The sequence below is a fragment of the Pan troglodytes genome, chromosome 4 (genome assembly GCF_028858775.2).
Source record: "Pan troglodytes isolate AG18354 chromosome 4, NHGRI_mPanTro3-v2.0_pri, whole genome shotgun sequence".
Taxonomy (NCBI): Eukaryota; Metazoa; Chordata; class Mammalia; order Primates; family Hominidae; genus Pan; species Pan troglodytes.
In genome coordinates, this window is record NC_072402.2 from 35,235,999 (window position 1) to 35,254,777 (window position 18,779).

Below are 18,779 nucleotides of genomic sequence, written 5' to 3' on the forward strand. Positions count from 1 at the left end.
GATGACAATGGCAGTTTTGTGGAATAGAAAAGGGGGAAATGTGGGGAAAAGATAGAGAAATCAGATTGTTGCTGTGTCTGTGTAGAAAGAAGTAGACATAGGAGACTCCATTTTGCTCTGTACTAAGAAAGATTCTTCTGCCTTGGGATGCTGTTGATCTATGACCTTGCCCCCAACCCTGTGCTCTCTGAAACATGTGCTATGTCCACTCAGGGTTAAATGGATTAAGGGCGGTGCAAGATGTGCTTTGTTAAACAGATGCTTGAAGGCAGCATGCTCGTTAAGAGTCATCACCACTCCCTAATCTCAAGTACCCAGGGACACAAACACTGCGGAAGGCCGCAGGGTCCTCTGCCTAGGAAAACCAGAGACCTTTAGTTCACTTGTTTATCTGCTGACCTTCCCTCCACTATTGTCCTATGACCCTGCCAAATCCCCCTCTGCCAGAAACACCCAAGAATGATCAATAAAACAAAACAAAACAAAACAAAACAAAAAAAGATTTCTGGAGGTAGGGTTCAGGCATCAGTATTTTTTTTAAAGCTCCATGGGAAAAAAAAAATTTAATGTGCACTGAAGATTAAGAGTGCCATATGAGCAGTGTTTTTATTATGAAAATTAAATACATGAATCTTGTATTCTCTCCCAGACAGAATGCCATCAACTCCTAAAGGAAGAAGAACTAGGGTTACTTATAGTCTGGGAAAAACTTTGTGGACAAGTAAGGTCTGATATATTGAAGTGCCCAGGATGGTCTAAAGCTTAAAACCCCAAATTCCATGTCCCTGGGTAGGAAAGAGATATTTGCCCCAGAAAAAAAGGGTTGTCAGACAGTGACCATGTAAGCATTTCGCCAGATTCCTATAAAACATCTCATTTTGACCAATACTGGTAGTTTGTGAGGGTGAGGAGGTTTTACTTTTTTCACACATTTATTTTAGAAATTTAAAAATTTACATAAGTAAAAGAAAAATCACCATAAAGCCATATCCCCCATGGTATTTTGGAATAAGCCTTCTATCTAGATGGTTTTCTCCGCATATATTTATACATACAATTACTCATACAAAAGTGAAATGAATGCCAGGCTTTGTAACTGGCTCTTTTTCATATATTGTAACAAGCATATCTTTCCACACAACACTGCCCACCAGGACCAAGTCACTGCAAAATATATCCCGAAGTAGCTAAAAAACTAGTATGTTTGATGGAATAAATTGAGAATGAATCCTACTATGCTGAAACAACAAATTTGGTGCCGGCAAGGTTTAAAGCTTGGTTGTTCTTTCACACAGTGATTGGCAATTGGGCCAGTTCCTTAAGGCTGTTCCTGGGTCATGAGATAAAGGCATGTCTCAGCATGGAGGAGGATGTGCATCTTCCATGAGACCACCTTCCATGCCAGCCACTTCCTGAGGAACAGAAGGAAAGGCACTGCCATTATCCCATTCTGTGTGGGTGGTGCCTCTAGGTTCCTGGATTCTCAATTCTATTATGGCCACAGTGCTCCAAGAGGGAAAGTGTCAGGGAGATTAGATTTGGTCAACTTCTTTCAATGAGAACAACTAAGAGAAGCACTTCATAGTGATTTCACATCCTTTCAAAACTTATTCTCAAATCAACCTTGTGAAGTCGGTATTATTGAACTTTTTGTTTTATAGGTGCAAAAACCGATGCTAAGTTTAGAAAAGTGAGCACTATACTCACACATATATGAAGACAGACTTTTAAATCTAAAATACTAATGGCATAGAATCTGGAAGAAAAAAAAAAACTAAAATTTACTAGGCACCCACAATGTGTCTGGCATTTTCATGTACTTTATTTAATTCCCACAATAATATATGAGGGTTAGCAGTATCAACTCCATTTTACAGGAAAAGAACTGAGACACTGAGAAGCAGTAATTCGAAAAAGGTCACATAGTTGTTAAAAGGGAAAAGCAAGATTTGTGCTCAAGTATAACATGTCTGATTCTCTTGACTATGGCACAGTACTTCTCTCAGGGTTCTAGAAGGATGAAGTAACTTGCACATGGCCAGGATGCTGGAGAACTTGTACAGAATCTTGAGTTTTCTAGATCTAAAGCCCCTATTCTTTCCCATACACAGCCGGTTTACTCACATTTTGCAGGTAATTAATATTAGCAAGAGATCTGAGAATCCTATTGACCTATCAAAAACTGTGTGAAGTCTAGGATTTTACTCTGCTTAAAAGCTAACAGGTTACCCTAATACCACTGGTTTCACAGATAACGGCAGAAGACACAAGGCCACTGGGTCAGAGACAAAGGACTTTATTACTCATGTTGGTTTACATTAGCCCCCAAGTCCTGTGAGGGTGATGTACCATGGATGCTGTGCATACAACAAGGGAAGCAAGCTTCCTCTTTAAGGGGAGAATTAACTTATCCCTCCAGGTTGTTTGCTGCAAGCACAACTTTGACAAATAAGTGGCCCATGTAAAAAGCAATCAGGGGCTTTCTTGGCATACTCAGTAAGAATATGCAGGGACACAGGCCCTGTGGCAGACTGCTTCTATAAACGTGACCTGAAGGTTGATAAACTAACAGCTACTCAAATGGCAGAGCACAAGAAAATGTCCCATATTTCAGTATTTAAATCTCTATAATCTGCATATTTCTTTTTAAACTGGCACGTGTAATTCTTTATTAATTAATTAATGCTTTAAAGTTGTGGTCAATTTTGAAATATGGGGTCAGTATCTCTGGGTATGTTTCAGACTAATGATAACTTCCAGGATGAAGTGAAAACAATGTAATATAAATGTGAAAATAATTTCATTTCTGAATGACTTTAATTTATATTAGTAGCTATACTTACTGCCATCCTGAGTGGGGCAGGGAATACACAATGGAGTAGAGTTCTTTCCCTCAAATAGTGAACAAATAGCATGATGGCATAGGATAACCAGTTATGAACTAAGATAGATACTGAAATAAGACACTGAAATAACTGAGTCCAAATAAATAGGGCATTAGGAGTTTACCGTGAACAGATCATTGTGGAATGAAATGGTCAAAGTGTCATAGAGATGGGCCTTAAAATTGTAACTAATATTACTGAGGAACTATTATATGTCAGGTACTAGATTGTTTTATATGCATTATTTAAACTACATGACAACACCCTGAAATATAAGTATCATGATTATCTCATCTTGCAGAGAAAGAAGCAGGTGAAGAGAGCTGAATTGCCGGCATGGTCTGATACTCAGATTTGCCTGAGACTTCCCACTTTAGGGACCAGAGTCCAGATTGAGCAACTAAGCTTAACCTGGACCTTCGTGAAGTGCAAATCTCCTCTTACTCAGCATCACAAAGGTGCACTGGTACACAGAGTGTTGTCAGGACAGACTAATCTCCATGACACTGGAACTTTTGCTCTTTCCTGTGTATTAATAATTTATCCTGCCACATACCTAAACTTAAGTGTTTTCTTTGTAAGACCGAAACTTACATAGAAATTTGATGACTTTTTGAGTCCTGTGGCAAAACTTAGTTAAGCTCCAATATACTATTTTAGATGGTGTTTGAATCACAAGGGGATGTTTCCTTCAGATACCAGAAATTTGGACTAAGAAACAGAGTTATGTCAACACATCTTATTTATATTACAGTTTTTATTGTCAGTTTTTAAACAAATATTTACTGCACATCTACTTAGTACTAGGAATAGGGGATAAAAGGTGTGCAGAACAAGCACAATTTCTGTCTCAGTGGAGCCTGTGATCCAAGAATAATATAATCAAACATTTGTTTCCTAAACTGTAACCAATGGGACCCAATAAAACCTAGTCTGTGTGATACTACCCAATATATTCTTCTAGCTGATTTTATTACTAAAAGATTGCTGTCAAACACAATAAAAATTTGTTTTAAGTTGCCTTCTTAACTAATTAATTCATTTGGTTTTCTGGGCACTGTGAACTATTTAACTGAACAAATTTAGCTTTGTGGAAACCTTTGAACCAGATTTATGGCTTATCCACAGCAGTATTGGGCATTGATGTTTTAAGCCTCAGTCATGGCTCCATTTTAAGCCCTCATCCTTATTTATTCACTTAAGCTACTTTGAATTTTCTGCAAGCTGTCTCATTCCTTTCTGGAAGATGACAGGAAAAACATGAATGAAGGAATGAGCAAGCAAATAAACACATATACACAAACACTTCTCTAGCATTGCATGGTCTTACCGAATTGTAAAGATTTGCTTCTCCATCTCCCTTACTGCACTTGAGCTCCTTAAAGACAGGGGCTTTCTTGGCATACTCAGTAAGAATATGCAGGGACACAGGCCCTATGGCCTTAAAGACAGGTAAATTATCTTATTCAGGTTTGTATCCCTAACGTCTAGCATAAAACTACAGTGCACTAAGGTTTTAATAAAAATATGTTTTTGGCCGGGCGCAGTGGCTCACACCTGTAATCCCGGTGCTTTGGGAGGTCAAGGCGGGCGGATCACCTGAGGTCAGGAGTTTGAAACCAGCCTGGCCAACATGGCGAAACCCCCTCTCTACTAAAAATACAAAAATTAGCTGGGTGTGGTGGTGGGCACCTGTAATCCCAGCTACTCAGGAGGCTGAGGCAGGAAAATAGCTTGAATCCAGGAGGCGGAGGTTGCAGTGAGCTGGGATCGTGTCATTGCACTCCAGCTTGGGCGACAGGAGCGAAACTCCGTCTCAAAAAAAAAAAAAAAATATATATATATATATATATACACACACACACATATACATATATATACACACATATATATACACACACATATATACATATATACACACATATATACACATATATACATATATACACATATATACACACATATACATATATATACACACACATATATATACATATACACACACACACACACACATATATATGGGGAACTGGGTGACTTGTCCTATATATACATATGTTTTTAGCACAACAGAGTTTAAATCTCATTATTGGGCCAATGTTAACATCTCCTAATACCATTATAATTTCTATGTCATTACTGATGACACAGAAATGTAATGGCCTTCTTATTGCATAACTCCACCTCTGTGCCACATGCTATAAATTAATGATTTTGATACTTTTTCTTCTACTCCATTCTACTGCATTAAAAAAAAAAGCTTATTTGGGTCAACTGGACATTGGTTGCACCCTGATATGCCATGATGTGGAACACAAAGCACTATCTAGGAAGTATTACCCCAAAATGCTAATTGCAATTCAATGCACTGATTTCATACGCACAGTTTGAAACAATGCCTATCCTACACGAGGGATCTTATCTCTTTCTCAAATGGCTAAATCCCAGAACAATAACAAAAAAACTTATTAAAAAATCCAAAGATGTACAATAAAGAAAAATGCATAATGCAACTCCAATGTAGCCATTATCAAGCTCAAACAATGATCAATTCATGGCCAATCTCATTTCATCTCTATCCTACCAAATTTCCCTATCCATCCTTGATTATTGTGATGTATATCTTGGGTAGCAAATCATTTAATATGTAAACATTTTAGCATGTATCACTAAAGTAAGGATTTTTCTATTAAATCATAACCATTGCATTGCACTGTTTATCTCACTTAAACATTTTTTAAAGTAATTCTTCAGTATCATTAGATACCCAGTCAGTGCTCAAAAATTTTTAAATGTTTCACTAGTGCTTTAAAAAAAAAGGTTTATGTATTTGAGTCAGGATTGAATTAAGATCTGTATGTTGGAACTGGGTGACTGGTCTTTAACTCTCTTTTAATATGCAGGTTCTCTTCCCTCTCTCCCCCACCTTTTTTTTTTTTTTTTTTGTCATTGCTATTTATTTGTTAAAAAAAAACACCAGTCATTTGTGCTATAGTTTCCCACAGTCTAGATTTTGCTGACAGTACCCCCATGGTGGTGTTTAACATGTTCCTCTATTCTCTTTTTCTCTTGTAAATTGGTATCTAGATCTAGAGGTCTGAACAGTTTCAGTTTGATTTTCTTTTTAGATGGAGTCTTCCTCTGTTGCCCAGGCTGGAGTGCAGTGGCGTGATCTTGTCTCACTACAACCTCCACCTCCCCAGTTCAAGTAATTCTCCTGCCTCAGCCTCTGGAGTAGCTGGGATTACAGGTGCTCGCCACCACACCTGGCTATTTTTTATATTTTTAGTAGAGACGGGTTTCACCATGTTGGCCATTGTTGGCCAGGCTGGTCTTGAACTCCTGACCTCAGGTGATCCACCCACCTTGGCCTCCCAAAGTGCTGGGATTACAAGCATGAGCCACCATGCTCGACTATTCAGTTTGATTTTTTTTGGCCAGAAGACATCATAAGTTGTCACAAACTTTTACCTAATGTCTGGTTGTCTCTGCTTTGGTGACATTAGCAGCCATTTCTGATTATTACTTAAATCTGTTATTACATCAGGGGTTGCAAAAAGGGTGATACTCTAATTCTTGTCATTCCTGCTTGGTTTATTGGCTGGAACATTTCTATAAAGAGAAACTTCCCCGTTACCTATTTGAAAAGATAGGATACCTGCTTGGATCTTTATTTTTCAGTTTTCAACCTCCAAGTGACTAATGATATTTTGATTTTAAGTATCATTAGGATTCATTCTAGGATCCTCCAAAGGTGATTAATTTATTTTTTGTTTTTTTTTTAGAATCATAAATTCTTGGAAATAACATATCCCACTGGATAGCCCACTGAAGTACGTTCAAGTCTACCATTTAAAAACAAAAAACAAGTCCCTCACTGGATCTCTCCTGTCTTCTTCCTGGCCAACCTTTGCAGTATCACCTGTACTAACCCCCTCTACTTCCTGACCTCTAACTCACTCTTTAGCCCTCTTTTAACTGCAGTGTGGCCCCACCACTCCACGAAAGCAGCTCCTGCTAAGGTCATTAGTGACAGCTATTTTGCTAAGACCAAAGGTGACTTTTCAGGCTTCAACTCACCTGACCTTTCAGCACTGTTGACCACTACTTTTCTTCTTGAAGCACTCTTTCCCCCTCGCTCCCATGACACTGTAATGTCCTGTTTTTCTCTCCTGCCTCTCTGGCTACACCTCCTTTGTTGGTTTTCAACCTTAACTTCTTACTCAACTATGAAATCTTGGCGGTTTTAAGGTTCAGTCTCAGAACATTAATCTTCTCCACCATACTGTCTGTCAAGATGATCTCATCCACACCCAATCACGTACACAAAAATGTCTCACAACAAATTTACATCTTTACCTTTGATCTCTCTGTCTGAAATCTAAACTTTATATCCACTGCCTACTATATGATAGCTCCCTTTGAATGTCTCAGAATAATTCTACTTATTATATACAAAGATAACGTCGGAATCTATGAAAAAACATCCTCTTCTAGTAAATGTCACCATTCACCATTCAGATGCACAAAGTCAATGTCATCTCTGACAACTCCATTTATCTCAGCTGCCATACCCCTATCTATCGCCAAGTCCTGGTGATTTATTTCCCAAATATATTTCAAATATGACTCCTTTCCACTTAAACTAGCACTACAAACTTAATCCAAGCTACTTACTGATCCTCTCACCAAGACCACCAAAAGAGCCTGCTCTTTGGGTTCCTCTGATCTACTTGGTTTTTTCTCCAGACATTCTTTACAGTGTAACCAATGCAGACATAATCGTGCCAAACCCTGGTTAAAATTCTTCCATAGTTTACCATGGCTCTTAGGATAAACTCCTAAAATGACATGGCTATGCTTCACCTAGAATCTTGCTCTCCTGGAGGACCACCCTTCACTCATTGTCTATGTTTTTTATGCTAAAGGACTTTTGCACATGCTCTCTCTCAAATATACTTCCTTCCTTCTTACACTCATCCTTCAGATAGGCACTCAAAAGTTACTTGCTAAGGGAAGCCTTCCCCTGACCTTCCTGACCAGATCATATCCCAGGATCACAGCCTGTCCTAACATCTTGCATATAGCCTTCATTGACTTGTCATAGCTGCAGTTTTACATTTCTTTATGTGATTATTTGGTTAATGCTGATTTTCTCCACTACGTAGCTTTCATGAAATCAAAAACTGTGGTTCCTTTGTATTCTCAGTGCCTGCCATATGTTAGGTATTCACTTAGTACATGTTGGATGAATGAATAAATGAAAATGAATGGATAAATACTCCAATTTCTTGAAATCAGCATGGTTTAGAAGGCTTAGACATGTACTCATTGAATGTACTTACATAAAGTACTCTATAGAAGGTGCACATAACAGTGCCTGTACCTTGATAAGAATATTACACTAATATTGTAAATATATCATGAAGGTTGGCTGTTACTATTATTACTGATTCCACACCCTGTGACAGAAACTATTTTCTGATTACCACTGATTGTATTCCCAATTACTGTGCTTAACTCTATTTAAAAGCTGGACAAAAACTACCTTCTTATTTTCTGTTTTCCTTGCAACTATGGCCATGAGACACAGTTCTGGTCAGTGAAAGGTAAGTTTTCTGGGAGGATCCTAAAAACCTACTATGTCCTAAAAAAATTAAAAAAAAAAAGGGTGTGGGGAAGCTATGGCAGTCCCTTCTCCTTTTTACCTCATGTGAATAGGAATGTGATGCCTGGAGCTGCAGCGGCAATCTTACAACTCTGAGGGAAAGGCCAGTGAAATGGCAGAGCCACTGAAACACCAGAAGCAGCTACCCACCTCCAACCTTCTCCTTATATGACAAAAATAAACCCTTCTTTTATTTTACTTGTATCTACAAACATTCTTGCTATTCGGTTCAGTAACAAGATTCCCTTCCAGGCAAATCCCCTTATATTGACCAATAATTTTTTTCTTTTTTCTCTTTTTTTTTTCTTTACTAAATATCTCTGCTACGTTCCTTAATACTGTAACCAAAATAAAATACCTGGTTTGTTTTTCTTATAAAATAGAAAATCAATTAAGTCTTAAGAACTAAAGAAAGACTCTTTAAATTTCTTATTTTGAGTTAATTTAAACATATATGGGGATCAGAATAACACCTATTTGGTGACATGGCATCAAACAGAATTCAGGGTACTTTGTTCACTCTCAGATGAAAAATGAAGCTTTAAAGCATTTTAGTGTCTACTCAAGAATATCAATATTAGCATGTGATATATTCTGATGTGATTCCACAGTCAAATATTATACAAATATGTAGCTGGACAACAACTCAAGACACTCTATACACAAAGCTTGACTATGCACAGAGACTGTATTTACTTTTTAGAAATGTACATGTAAGAAATATACACAATGCTTTAAGAACTGATAAATCAGAAGGTGTTAAACAGATTAAACTACGAATTCTCCTTAGTGAAGCCAGGATATTTCACTCATATTCCTAACATGGCATAAAATTTAGGTTTACACATTGAGGGTAAGACTTAGTCAGTTGCATGTAATGTTCATAGAGTAAAAAGGGATATCAACAAAATGATCTTGGTCCAATGCCTTTTGCAGTTTGTCTCAGGTCTGCACCTAAAATGGGGAGGATGGACTAGTTTTCAGACTGTGCTCTACAGAGCCTAACAGCCAAGTCTCCAAGCCTTCTACCCCAGAAGACAGAGCAGATCTGTTTTTATCTGCTTAAATATTGATTTTCTACAAAAGATTTTCTTCAAAATAAGAACTCAGCTGGGTGTGGTGGCTCACGCCTATAATCCCAGCACTTGGAGAGGCCAAGGCGGGCGGCTCACTTGGGGTCAGGAGTCCAAGACTAGCCTGGCCAACATGGCAAAACCCTGTCTCTACTAAAAATACAAAAATCAGCTGGGCGTGGTGGCAGGCACCTGTAATCCCAGCTATTCAGGAGGCTGAGGCAGGAGAATAGCTTGAACTGGGGAGGCAAAGGTTGCAGTGAGCTGAGATAGTGCCATCGCACTCTGGCCTAGGAAACGAGAGCAAAACTCCATCTCAAATAATAATAATAATAAATAAAATAAAATAACTCAATAATTAAAAATAATTTGGAAGCTATTAGACAAAATTAACTCAAGTCTTTTCTAGTATTAACAGTCATAATAAAAATAACGTGGGTTTTTTTTCTGTTTTTGTTTTTTGTTTTTTTTTCTTTGAGACAGGGTCTCACTTTGTTGCCCAGGCTGGAGTGCAATGGTGTGACCTCGGCTCACTGTTGCCTTAACCTCCCCAGGCTCAGGTGATCCTCCCACCTCAGGTTCCTGGCTAATTTTTTCATTTTTTGTCAAGATGGGGTTTTGCCATGTTGCCCAGGCTGCTCTCAAACTCCTAGACTCAAGTGATCCTCCTGCCTTGGTCTCCCAAAGTGCTGGGATCACAGGTGTGAGCCACCGTGCCCCGGCCTTGAAATAATTTATTTAAGCTCCTAAATGTTGAGTGCTTTAAGAGCATCTAAATATGTACACAAAAGGAAAATTCATGCGATAATGTGGGCTTGACTTATTTTCAAGAATATATGCAAACTGAATTAACGTACTTACCTTGTGAAAATGCCATCCACAATCCCAATTGTCGCTTCTTCTGCAGGAACATAGGAGCCAATCTGAGCCATGATGGTAATCAATGCAACTTGTTTTATGTAGGAGCTCTTTCCACCCATGTTTGGTCCAGTAATTATCATTACTCTCTCTGAGTCCTCCTGAAAATTAGAAAGGAATTTCACTTATTGTACCAGAAAAGTTTTTGATAATATCCACAATTTATCTCATAAGTGGAAATGCATTAGGCAAAACATTACTTTGTAGCATAAATATCACAAAAGGAAAGCAGTCCTCTGTCTTCAACCTGAACTGTGTGATACTGCAGAAAAGTGAATTCTTAGCAGTACACACAGCTATTCCTGGGTATTAAAAAGGAAATAAGACCAGAAGTGGATAACTGCTATGGCTTTCTCATTAAGCATTTTTTAATCTGCCTATGTGCATATTCTCCCTATTGCTTATGTTTAAAGACTATCAATTTCCATTTGTCCATCTTAAAACAACAGGTATTACATATCTAATTGCCCATGGCCCTATTTGGGGTTGGCAGCACATGTAATTTTTGGCAGCAATTTTTCAGTTATAGGTAGATGACTACTAAAAGATATAACATCAAATTCTAGATATTGGTTTATCAGCATTTAATTATTTACTAGCATTCACCACAGCATGTGAACGAGGCAGAATTGTAACTCTTGCAACAACTTAATTTTCTAGAACTTCTCTGTACTGATCAATTACAGTATTTTCCAGGTACACACCCCTGCTAAGGGAAACTGTCCAACTACAGCCCTTGGCAGAGGAGTTAGCCCAGGGCATCCATGCTCTGGGCTATGTGAATCCCACATTTTGGCAATAGCTCCCTGGTCAAGAGTAGCCAAGCTGGCCAGGCGCAGTGGCTCACACCTGTAATCTCAGCACTTTGGGAGGCCAAGGAGGTGGATCGCTTGAGGCCAGGAGTTCAAGACCAGGCTGGCCAACATGGCAAAACCCCAATTATACAAAAATTAGCTGGGTGTGATGATGCCAGTTCTCGGGAGGCTGAGACATGAGAATCACTTGAATCCAGCAGGTGGAGGTTGCAGTGAGCCAAGACAGCACCACTGCATTCCAGCATGGGTGAGAGTGAGACTCCATCTCAAAAAAGAAAAAGCCAGAACCAGCCAATGGGCCTAGCATAAAAGCTTCTCAAACTAGGCCAATCAAATAATCTTTTGGGAGTTAACTGAGAACCAGTGAGGTTCAATTACTTGGTAACTTGAAGAGAGGCTAAAAAGAATCACAGAACCAGGCCACAAGGCACTGGGGATCATAAGTAAGTAGTTATGAGAAAATAAAAGGTATGATGAAAAATTATGATGAAAAATTATTTAGACCAGGGGTAAAGAGGGTAATTAGTAATGAAAGGAAGAAAAGATAGACAAAAGCCAAAAGGAAGTGAGAAACTTCACACAAACAACTGGGTATCAAAGTAAAGCCTTATAACATGTTACTAATGGCGGATAAAAAGAAAACCTGTTCCATCCCTAAAGCTGTATCATATTCTAATTAGCCACACATTTCCAGTCTCCCTAATGCCAAACTGTGCTAGAGATCCTGCTCTTCCTGTGTAATTCCTTTCTCTTAAGGCTCCATATGGCTTTATATTGCACCTAATATATCTCCATTACTTGAAGGAACTTGAGTATACCTGTGTTTCTTGTGACAGAAAGAGCTTAACACAATAAGAACCTGGAAAGTAGTTTGGTATAAGCAGAATGATAAAACTAATGATAAAAATAAAATGAATTTTACAGAGAGTAAAAAATAAGCCTGTCATAAAACCATCAAATATTGGCATGATCAAATATTTTATATCTCTTTTTAATCTCTTTAATCTCTTTTTAATCTCTTTTTTAATATGTCTATCTCCTTTTTTAAAAATCACAAAACGACACAAGAAATAGAAAATCTAACAATCCTATATTTATTACATTTGTAAAAGCCCTTCCACAAGAAAAACTCTAAATGCAGAGAACATCCCTACTGAATTCTTGCAAACATTTAAGAAAGAAATAGCATGAATATTACAAAAATTCTTCCAGAGAACAAAACAAGAATTTTTCCCAAATAATTTCAGATTTGGATATCTTATCAAACCTGATAAGAACATTACAAGAAAAATTACAGACCAATTTCACCCATAAATATACATGCAAAACTTCTTAATAAACTATTAATAAGTCAATCCAAGGTTATATAAACCATTTAGAGCTTTTGAGGAATACAAAGTTGGTTTAATAATCAAAAGCCAATCAATGTAATTCACCACATTAACAGAATAAAGAAACCATACAATTATCTCCAATAACACAGAGAAAGTATTTGATAAAATTCAACATTCACTTGTGAAACAAATGGGCAGGAGAGGGAAATAAAAATAAAAGGTATAAGGGCTAGAAAGTAAATAATAAAACTCATTATTCCTATATGTCATGATTGTGCTCCCAGAAAATCCAAGGAAATCTATAAAAATTGAATTTTGGATACAACTTCAGTATTCAAAAATCAACTTTTCCCCTATATTTTAGCAAAAAACACAGGTTGAGTATCACTTATCCAAAATGCTTGGGGACAGAAGTGTTTCCAATTTCAATTTTTTTTTTATCTTGAAATATTTGCATTACAAATAAAATCTAAAATGCTCTGAAATCCAAAGCTTTTTGAGCAACAATATGATGCTCAAAAGAAATGCTCATTGGAGCATTTCAGATTTTAGATTTTCAGATTAGGAATGCCCAACCTGTAATTCAAAATAAAACATTGTTAATGATACAATTTACCATAGTACCAAAAGAAATCAAATACCTAGGAATAAATCTAACAAAATGAGCAAGTCTCTACACAGAAAACTACACAACATTATTGAAAGAAATTAAAGAAGACCTAATTAAATGAAGGAATATACCATGTTCATGAACTGGATGACTCAATATTATAATGCTACAGTAATTACAGTAGTGTGATTTGGCACAATGACATACATATCTAACCAGTGGAATGGAAAGCACAGAAACAGATTGACATGTATACAGTTCCTTGATTTATGACAAAGGTGACACTGCAGCACAGTAGACAAAGGACAGTCTTTTCAACACAGTATGCTGTCAAGATATGGCGAGCAATATGGAAACGCCTAGCAAAGTTAAAGATTGTGTATATTGGTCTAGATGACCCAGCAATTCCTCTTTTAAGCATCTACCCAAGAAACATACAAGTGCTCAAAAAGGCATGTATAAAACTGTTCACTGTAATATTGTTTGTATGTATTCATAACCGACAAAAATAGAGATAATCTAATTGTCTAATGTGAGGAAAATAAATAGATCTACTTGTACAATTGTTAAAACAATTATTTACAATGCAGAATACTAAGATAAGCTCAGTGAGACATTAATGTACCTTTTTTTTTTTTTTTTTTTTTTTTTTTGAGGCGGAGTCTCGCTCTGTCGCCCAGGCTGGAGTGCAGTGGCGCGATCTCGGCTCACTGCAAGCTCCGCCTCCCGGGTTCACGCCATTCTCCTGCCTCAGCCTCCCGAGTAGCTGGGACCACAGGCGCCCGCCACCACGCCCGGCTAATTTTTTGTATTTTTAGTAGAGACGGGGTTTCACCGTGTTAGCCAGGATGGTCTCGATCTCCTGACCTCGTGATCCGCCCGCCTCAGCCTCCCAAAGTGCTGGGATTACAGGCGTGAGCCACCGCGCCCGGCCTAATGTACCTTTTTTTAATACACAAAACATGATTATATGCTGCTAGTTTATATATATATATATGTATGTCAAACAAAAGAATAAAAACCATGCATAAGGATAATAAATAACATCAGGATAATGGTTACCATGTAGGTTAAGAGGTGAAGATGGAGAAAAAGGAATAGCAGTTAATTACGTATGACCTTAGCTGTATCTGCAATTTTTTATTTACTTAAAAAACTCCTAAATATTACAAAACGTCAATCTCTATGACATTTGTGTGATGGGTAAATAGGTGTCTGTTATACTGTTTTCTATACTTTTTCATTGGCTGAAATCATAAAAAATCAAATAAATTTTCTTAGTTATTTCATGGATCACCATCACAAACAATTCAATAACTCCTTACAAACACATTTATGTAATTTAGGAATAATTCACATAACTTCCAAATGACATTTTGTTATTTGGACTTCAGAACATTACATACAAATAAAGCAATAGAGAAAAGTACAAAATGGAAAGTGAAAGAATGTAATGCCAGAGAGAATGTAATCTAAGAATGTAATGCCAGAGAGAATACCGCACAGAAGGGTTACGTGTATCATGTCAAGGCTCCCTGAACTGTGACAGCATTGTTAAAGGGGCTGTCTCAAATGGGATTACCAAATTCAACAAGCACATGAGAGGGACCAATGGAAATGCAGAAATAGAAATGTTTTTAAATCGGTAGTTTAGAAAGATATGAGAAAAAAAGAAAAAATATACACTTTTTATTTTGTAGAAACCTATGCCTTCCAATACCTTGAAAGATAAGAGTATTTATACTTATTGTTCAATTTGGCTTTTTCATGCAATGAGAATCAATAATTTGACAGTGTATTCTTTAAAAGTATTAGCCTGGTAAACTAAAATAATTTAATAAGATTTGTAGTGGTAAAGCATATTATAATACCATTTAGAGTTAGAAGACTGAGGTTCCATTTCTGGCTTAGCCATTGGCTAAATACATTTCATTTTCTCATCTGTAAAATTTAAAAATAACAGAAATCCTAGCCTTACGTGCATTTTGTAAAGTTTAAAACAATTAAGAAAATATATATGAAATTCCTTTGAAACTATAAATGCTATAATTTTTATAAATCATAAATTCTTAAAAATAAAAGATGCCCAAAGCAGCCACATGAAGTCCCAATACCCTATAAACTAATTAACTGAAACAGAAGAAATGAACTAAAACAAATGAAAATACATTTGGCTTAGGCCTAATGTAAAAGTCAGATGTGAAACTTATTTGAAGGCCTTGATGAGTAAAATGTGTATGGCATTTACATGAATAGAAATATTACTCTCTTCGAATTTAGATTGTGTGTATATATATATATATATATATATATATATATATATGAAAAAGATATATTACCCAAAGTAAGTAAGTCTGACACTTTCCAATATTTTCAAAAGGAATAACATTTTTTATATTGAACTACACAGAAACTGCTGGCTTTTAAAACTATACAATCATGTATATGTTCTTTGAGCATTTCATTTCTCCTGAATTTAATAGGGAATGATGAAGTTTTTAGTTTATTTGAACTTCAGGATTTCAGAGGTAACTGATATACAAAAATCAATTCTTTGTATATATAGAAAAAATATCATATAAAAATTTAGACTTCACAGCTCTAATATTTAAACCATGTTTATTTAGCTGGGAAACAGGTTTCTTCCCGACACCATCCACCACTAAGTGGTGAGTGAGTGAGAGAACAAAATGACCCTTAGACAACTTCTTCAACCAGGTCAAGGCTAGCTACCAAAATCCTGCAGCAAACACAGGCTTAATGGTGAAATGGTAAAAGCCTTTCCTTAGGTCAATCAAGACACAATATCCACATTTTCCTGGAGGTCCCAGATAGAAAAACATAACAATAAAAAGGCATTAGGATGAGAAAGGACAAAACAAAACTGTCATTGGCAGATCACATAGCTGTCCACAAGGAAAACCAAAAGGAATCTCTATACAAAGTATTATAATTAATGAGAGGATCTCTAGCAAAATGGCTAGATTTAAGATCAAGATGCAAACTCAGTTGCATTTTTCTGTAAGAGCAACAAATAATTAGAAGACTATTGTAAAAAAGATATGACCTATATACTAACAAAAAGTACTTAGTAATTAATCTAATAAAAGATGTAAAAATCCTTTATAGAGAACACTTTTAAACTTTATTGAAAGGACTTAAAACCAAAATAAAAATACAGCAGGTCCTCAAATAATGTCATTTCATTACAAAATTGATAAGGGAAAAAAAATTCCCAGCCTGGCCACTGTGTTTGCACATTCTCCCTATGCCTGTGTGGATTTTCTCTGGGTATTCCAGTTTCCTCCCACATGCCAAAGATGTACAAGTTAGGTTCATTGGTGTAATAGCCCCGGTCTGAGGTGGGTATCTGTTAGTGTGCCCTGTGATGGGATGGCATCCTGTCCAGGGCTGGTTCCTGCCTGGTGCCCTGCACTGCCAGGATAGGCTCTGGCTACCCATGACTCCAAAATGGAATAAGTGGGTTGGAAAATGAATGAATACAAATGATTGTCAAGTAAAAATTCATAAGGCAGGTGATAATCATACAAATGCATGACAATAAACTGATGTAACACAAAAGTGATAAGCAAGTCTGCCACACGTATTACTCGTTTTTGAGCTGCATGGTAGTAGGAGGTACTTCTCACAATTTTCACTATGGAAACATTTATTCCTTGATTTAACCCACCATCACTATGACCTCTGTCACTCCCTGATTTACCAAAAATTGTGTATCCAATAATCTTATTTGTTTTTATTAATCTTTCTTAAACACATAGTTCATACTTTTTTCAATGTTTAATATTAGAAGTGTGTTGGGTCTTTATTTAGAAGTTTGATGATGTTTTCTGTGGCCAGAAATATGACATAGGAATTTAACTTTGTTTATATCCATTAGCCTATGGTAAAATTGGTTTCATTATATGTCATTTCACTTAAAGTTGCAGTTATTTCCTTTTCCTTTTTTTTTTTTTTTTTTTTTTTTTTTTTTGAGACAGGGTATTGCTCTGTCACCTGGGCTAGAGTGCAGTGGTGCAAACATGACTCACTGTGCCTCAACCTTCTGGGCTCAAGAGATCTTCCTGCCGCAGTCTCCAGAGTAGTTGGAACCATGGGTGGGTGCCATCACATCCAGGTAATTTTTTTGTAGAGATGAGGTCTCCCCATCCCGGGCTGGTCTTGAACTCCTGGGCTCAAGTGATCCTCTCACTTCAGCCTCCCAATGTCCTGGGATTACAGATGTAAGCCTCCATACCCAGCCAGCAGTTTCCAAGAACCTATTGATAATGTCAAGTGAGGACTGACTGTATCTACTGGTTTCATGGAGGGACATATTCATATGTTCACATATGTATCATAAAGATGTCAACTCCTCCCCAAATTGATCTATAGGGTCAATGCAATTCCAATACAAATCTCAATTTTTTCCCCCCAATTAACTGAGTAAGTTGACTCTAAAATAGAGAGAGGAGCAAAAGCTAAATATAAATTAGGAATTCTATTAGGAGAATAGGAGGGGAGAACTTTCCCTACAGATGTAAAAAGTTATTATGATGCTATATCAAATAAGCTTGTGTGATTCTGGCTTGCAGACAAACACTGACCAGTGAAAAATAAGAGTTCAGAACAGCCCCATAAAAATGTGGAAACTTAATATATGATAAATAATTCCATAAACTGATGGGAAAAGGATGATTTGAAAACTGGTACAAAACAATTGATTATCCATATAGAAAGATATGAAATTAGATTCCTAACTCATATCATGTATAAAAATAAATTCTGGGCCAGGCACAGTGGCTCACGCCTGTAATCCCAGCACTTTGGGAGGCCGAGGCGGGCAGATCATCTGAGGTCAGGAGTTCGAGAGCAGCCTATCAACATGGAGAAACCCCGTCTCTACCAAAAATACAAAATTAGCCAGGTGTGGTGGCACATGCCAGTAATCCCAGCTACTTGGGAGGCTGAGGCAGGAGAATCACTTGAACCTGGGAGGCGGAGGTTGCTGTGAGCCGAGATCGCGCCATTGCACTCCAGCCTGGGCAACAAGAGTGAAACTCCGTCTCAAAAGATAAGTAAATAAATAAATTCTGAGTAGACTGATTAATGACTGAAATTTGAAAATTAAACTTTAAAATGTTTATAAAAAATTATAGGAGAATATGTTTAAGACCTCAGGGATTGAAATAATTTCCTATTTAAGGCACAAAAGCATTCACCCATAAAAGGAAGGACTGATACCTTCAACTTCATTAAAGTTAAGGCTTTTTTTGTCATCAAAAGGCATCATATTGGGGCCGGGTGCAGTGTCCCACGCCTGTAATCCCAGCAGTTTGGGAGGCCAAGGTGGGCAGATTACTTGAGGAATTTGAGACCAGCCAGGGCAACATGGTGAAACCCCATCTCTATTAAAAATACAATAATGAGCTCGTGGTGGCGCATGCCTGTAGTTCCAGCTACTCAGGAGGCTGAG

General features: G+C 37.2%; 1 protein-coding gene across 9 annotated transcripts in view; it reads right to left on the minus strand.

The window, feature by feature from the left end:
• The window catches only part of MSH3 (mutS homolog 3), a 221,810-nt gene that overhangs the window by 52,599 nt on the left and 150,432 nt on the right, over window positions 1-18,779 (minus strand). For all 9 annotated transcript variants that reach the window (XR_008547940.2, XM_054684241.2, XM_054684239.2 and 6 more), the window contains one exon: window positions 10,488-10,645. Coding sequence is in view for 8 of the 9 variants with exons in the window: in XM_054684241.2 (XP_054540216.2) it covers window positions 10,488-10,645 (158 nt within the window). In the remaining variant the exon portion in view is untranslated. The remainder of the gene's footprint in view (window positions 1-10,487; window positions 10,646-18,779) is intronic.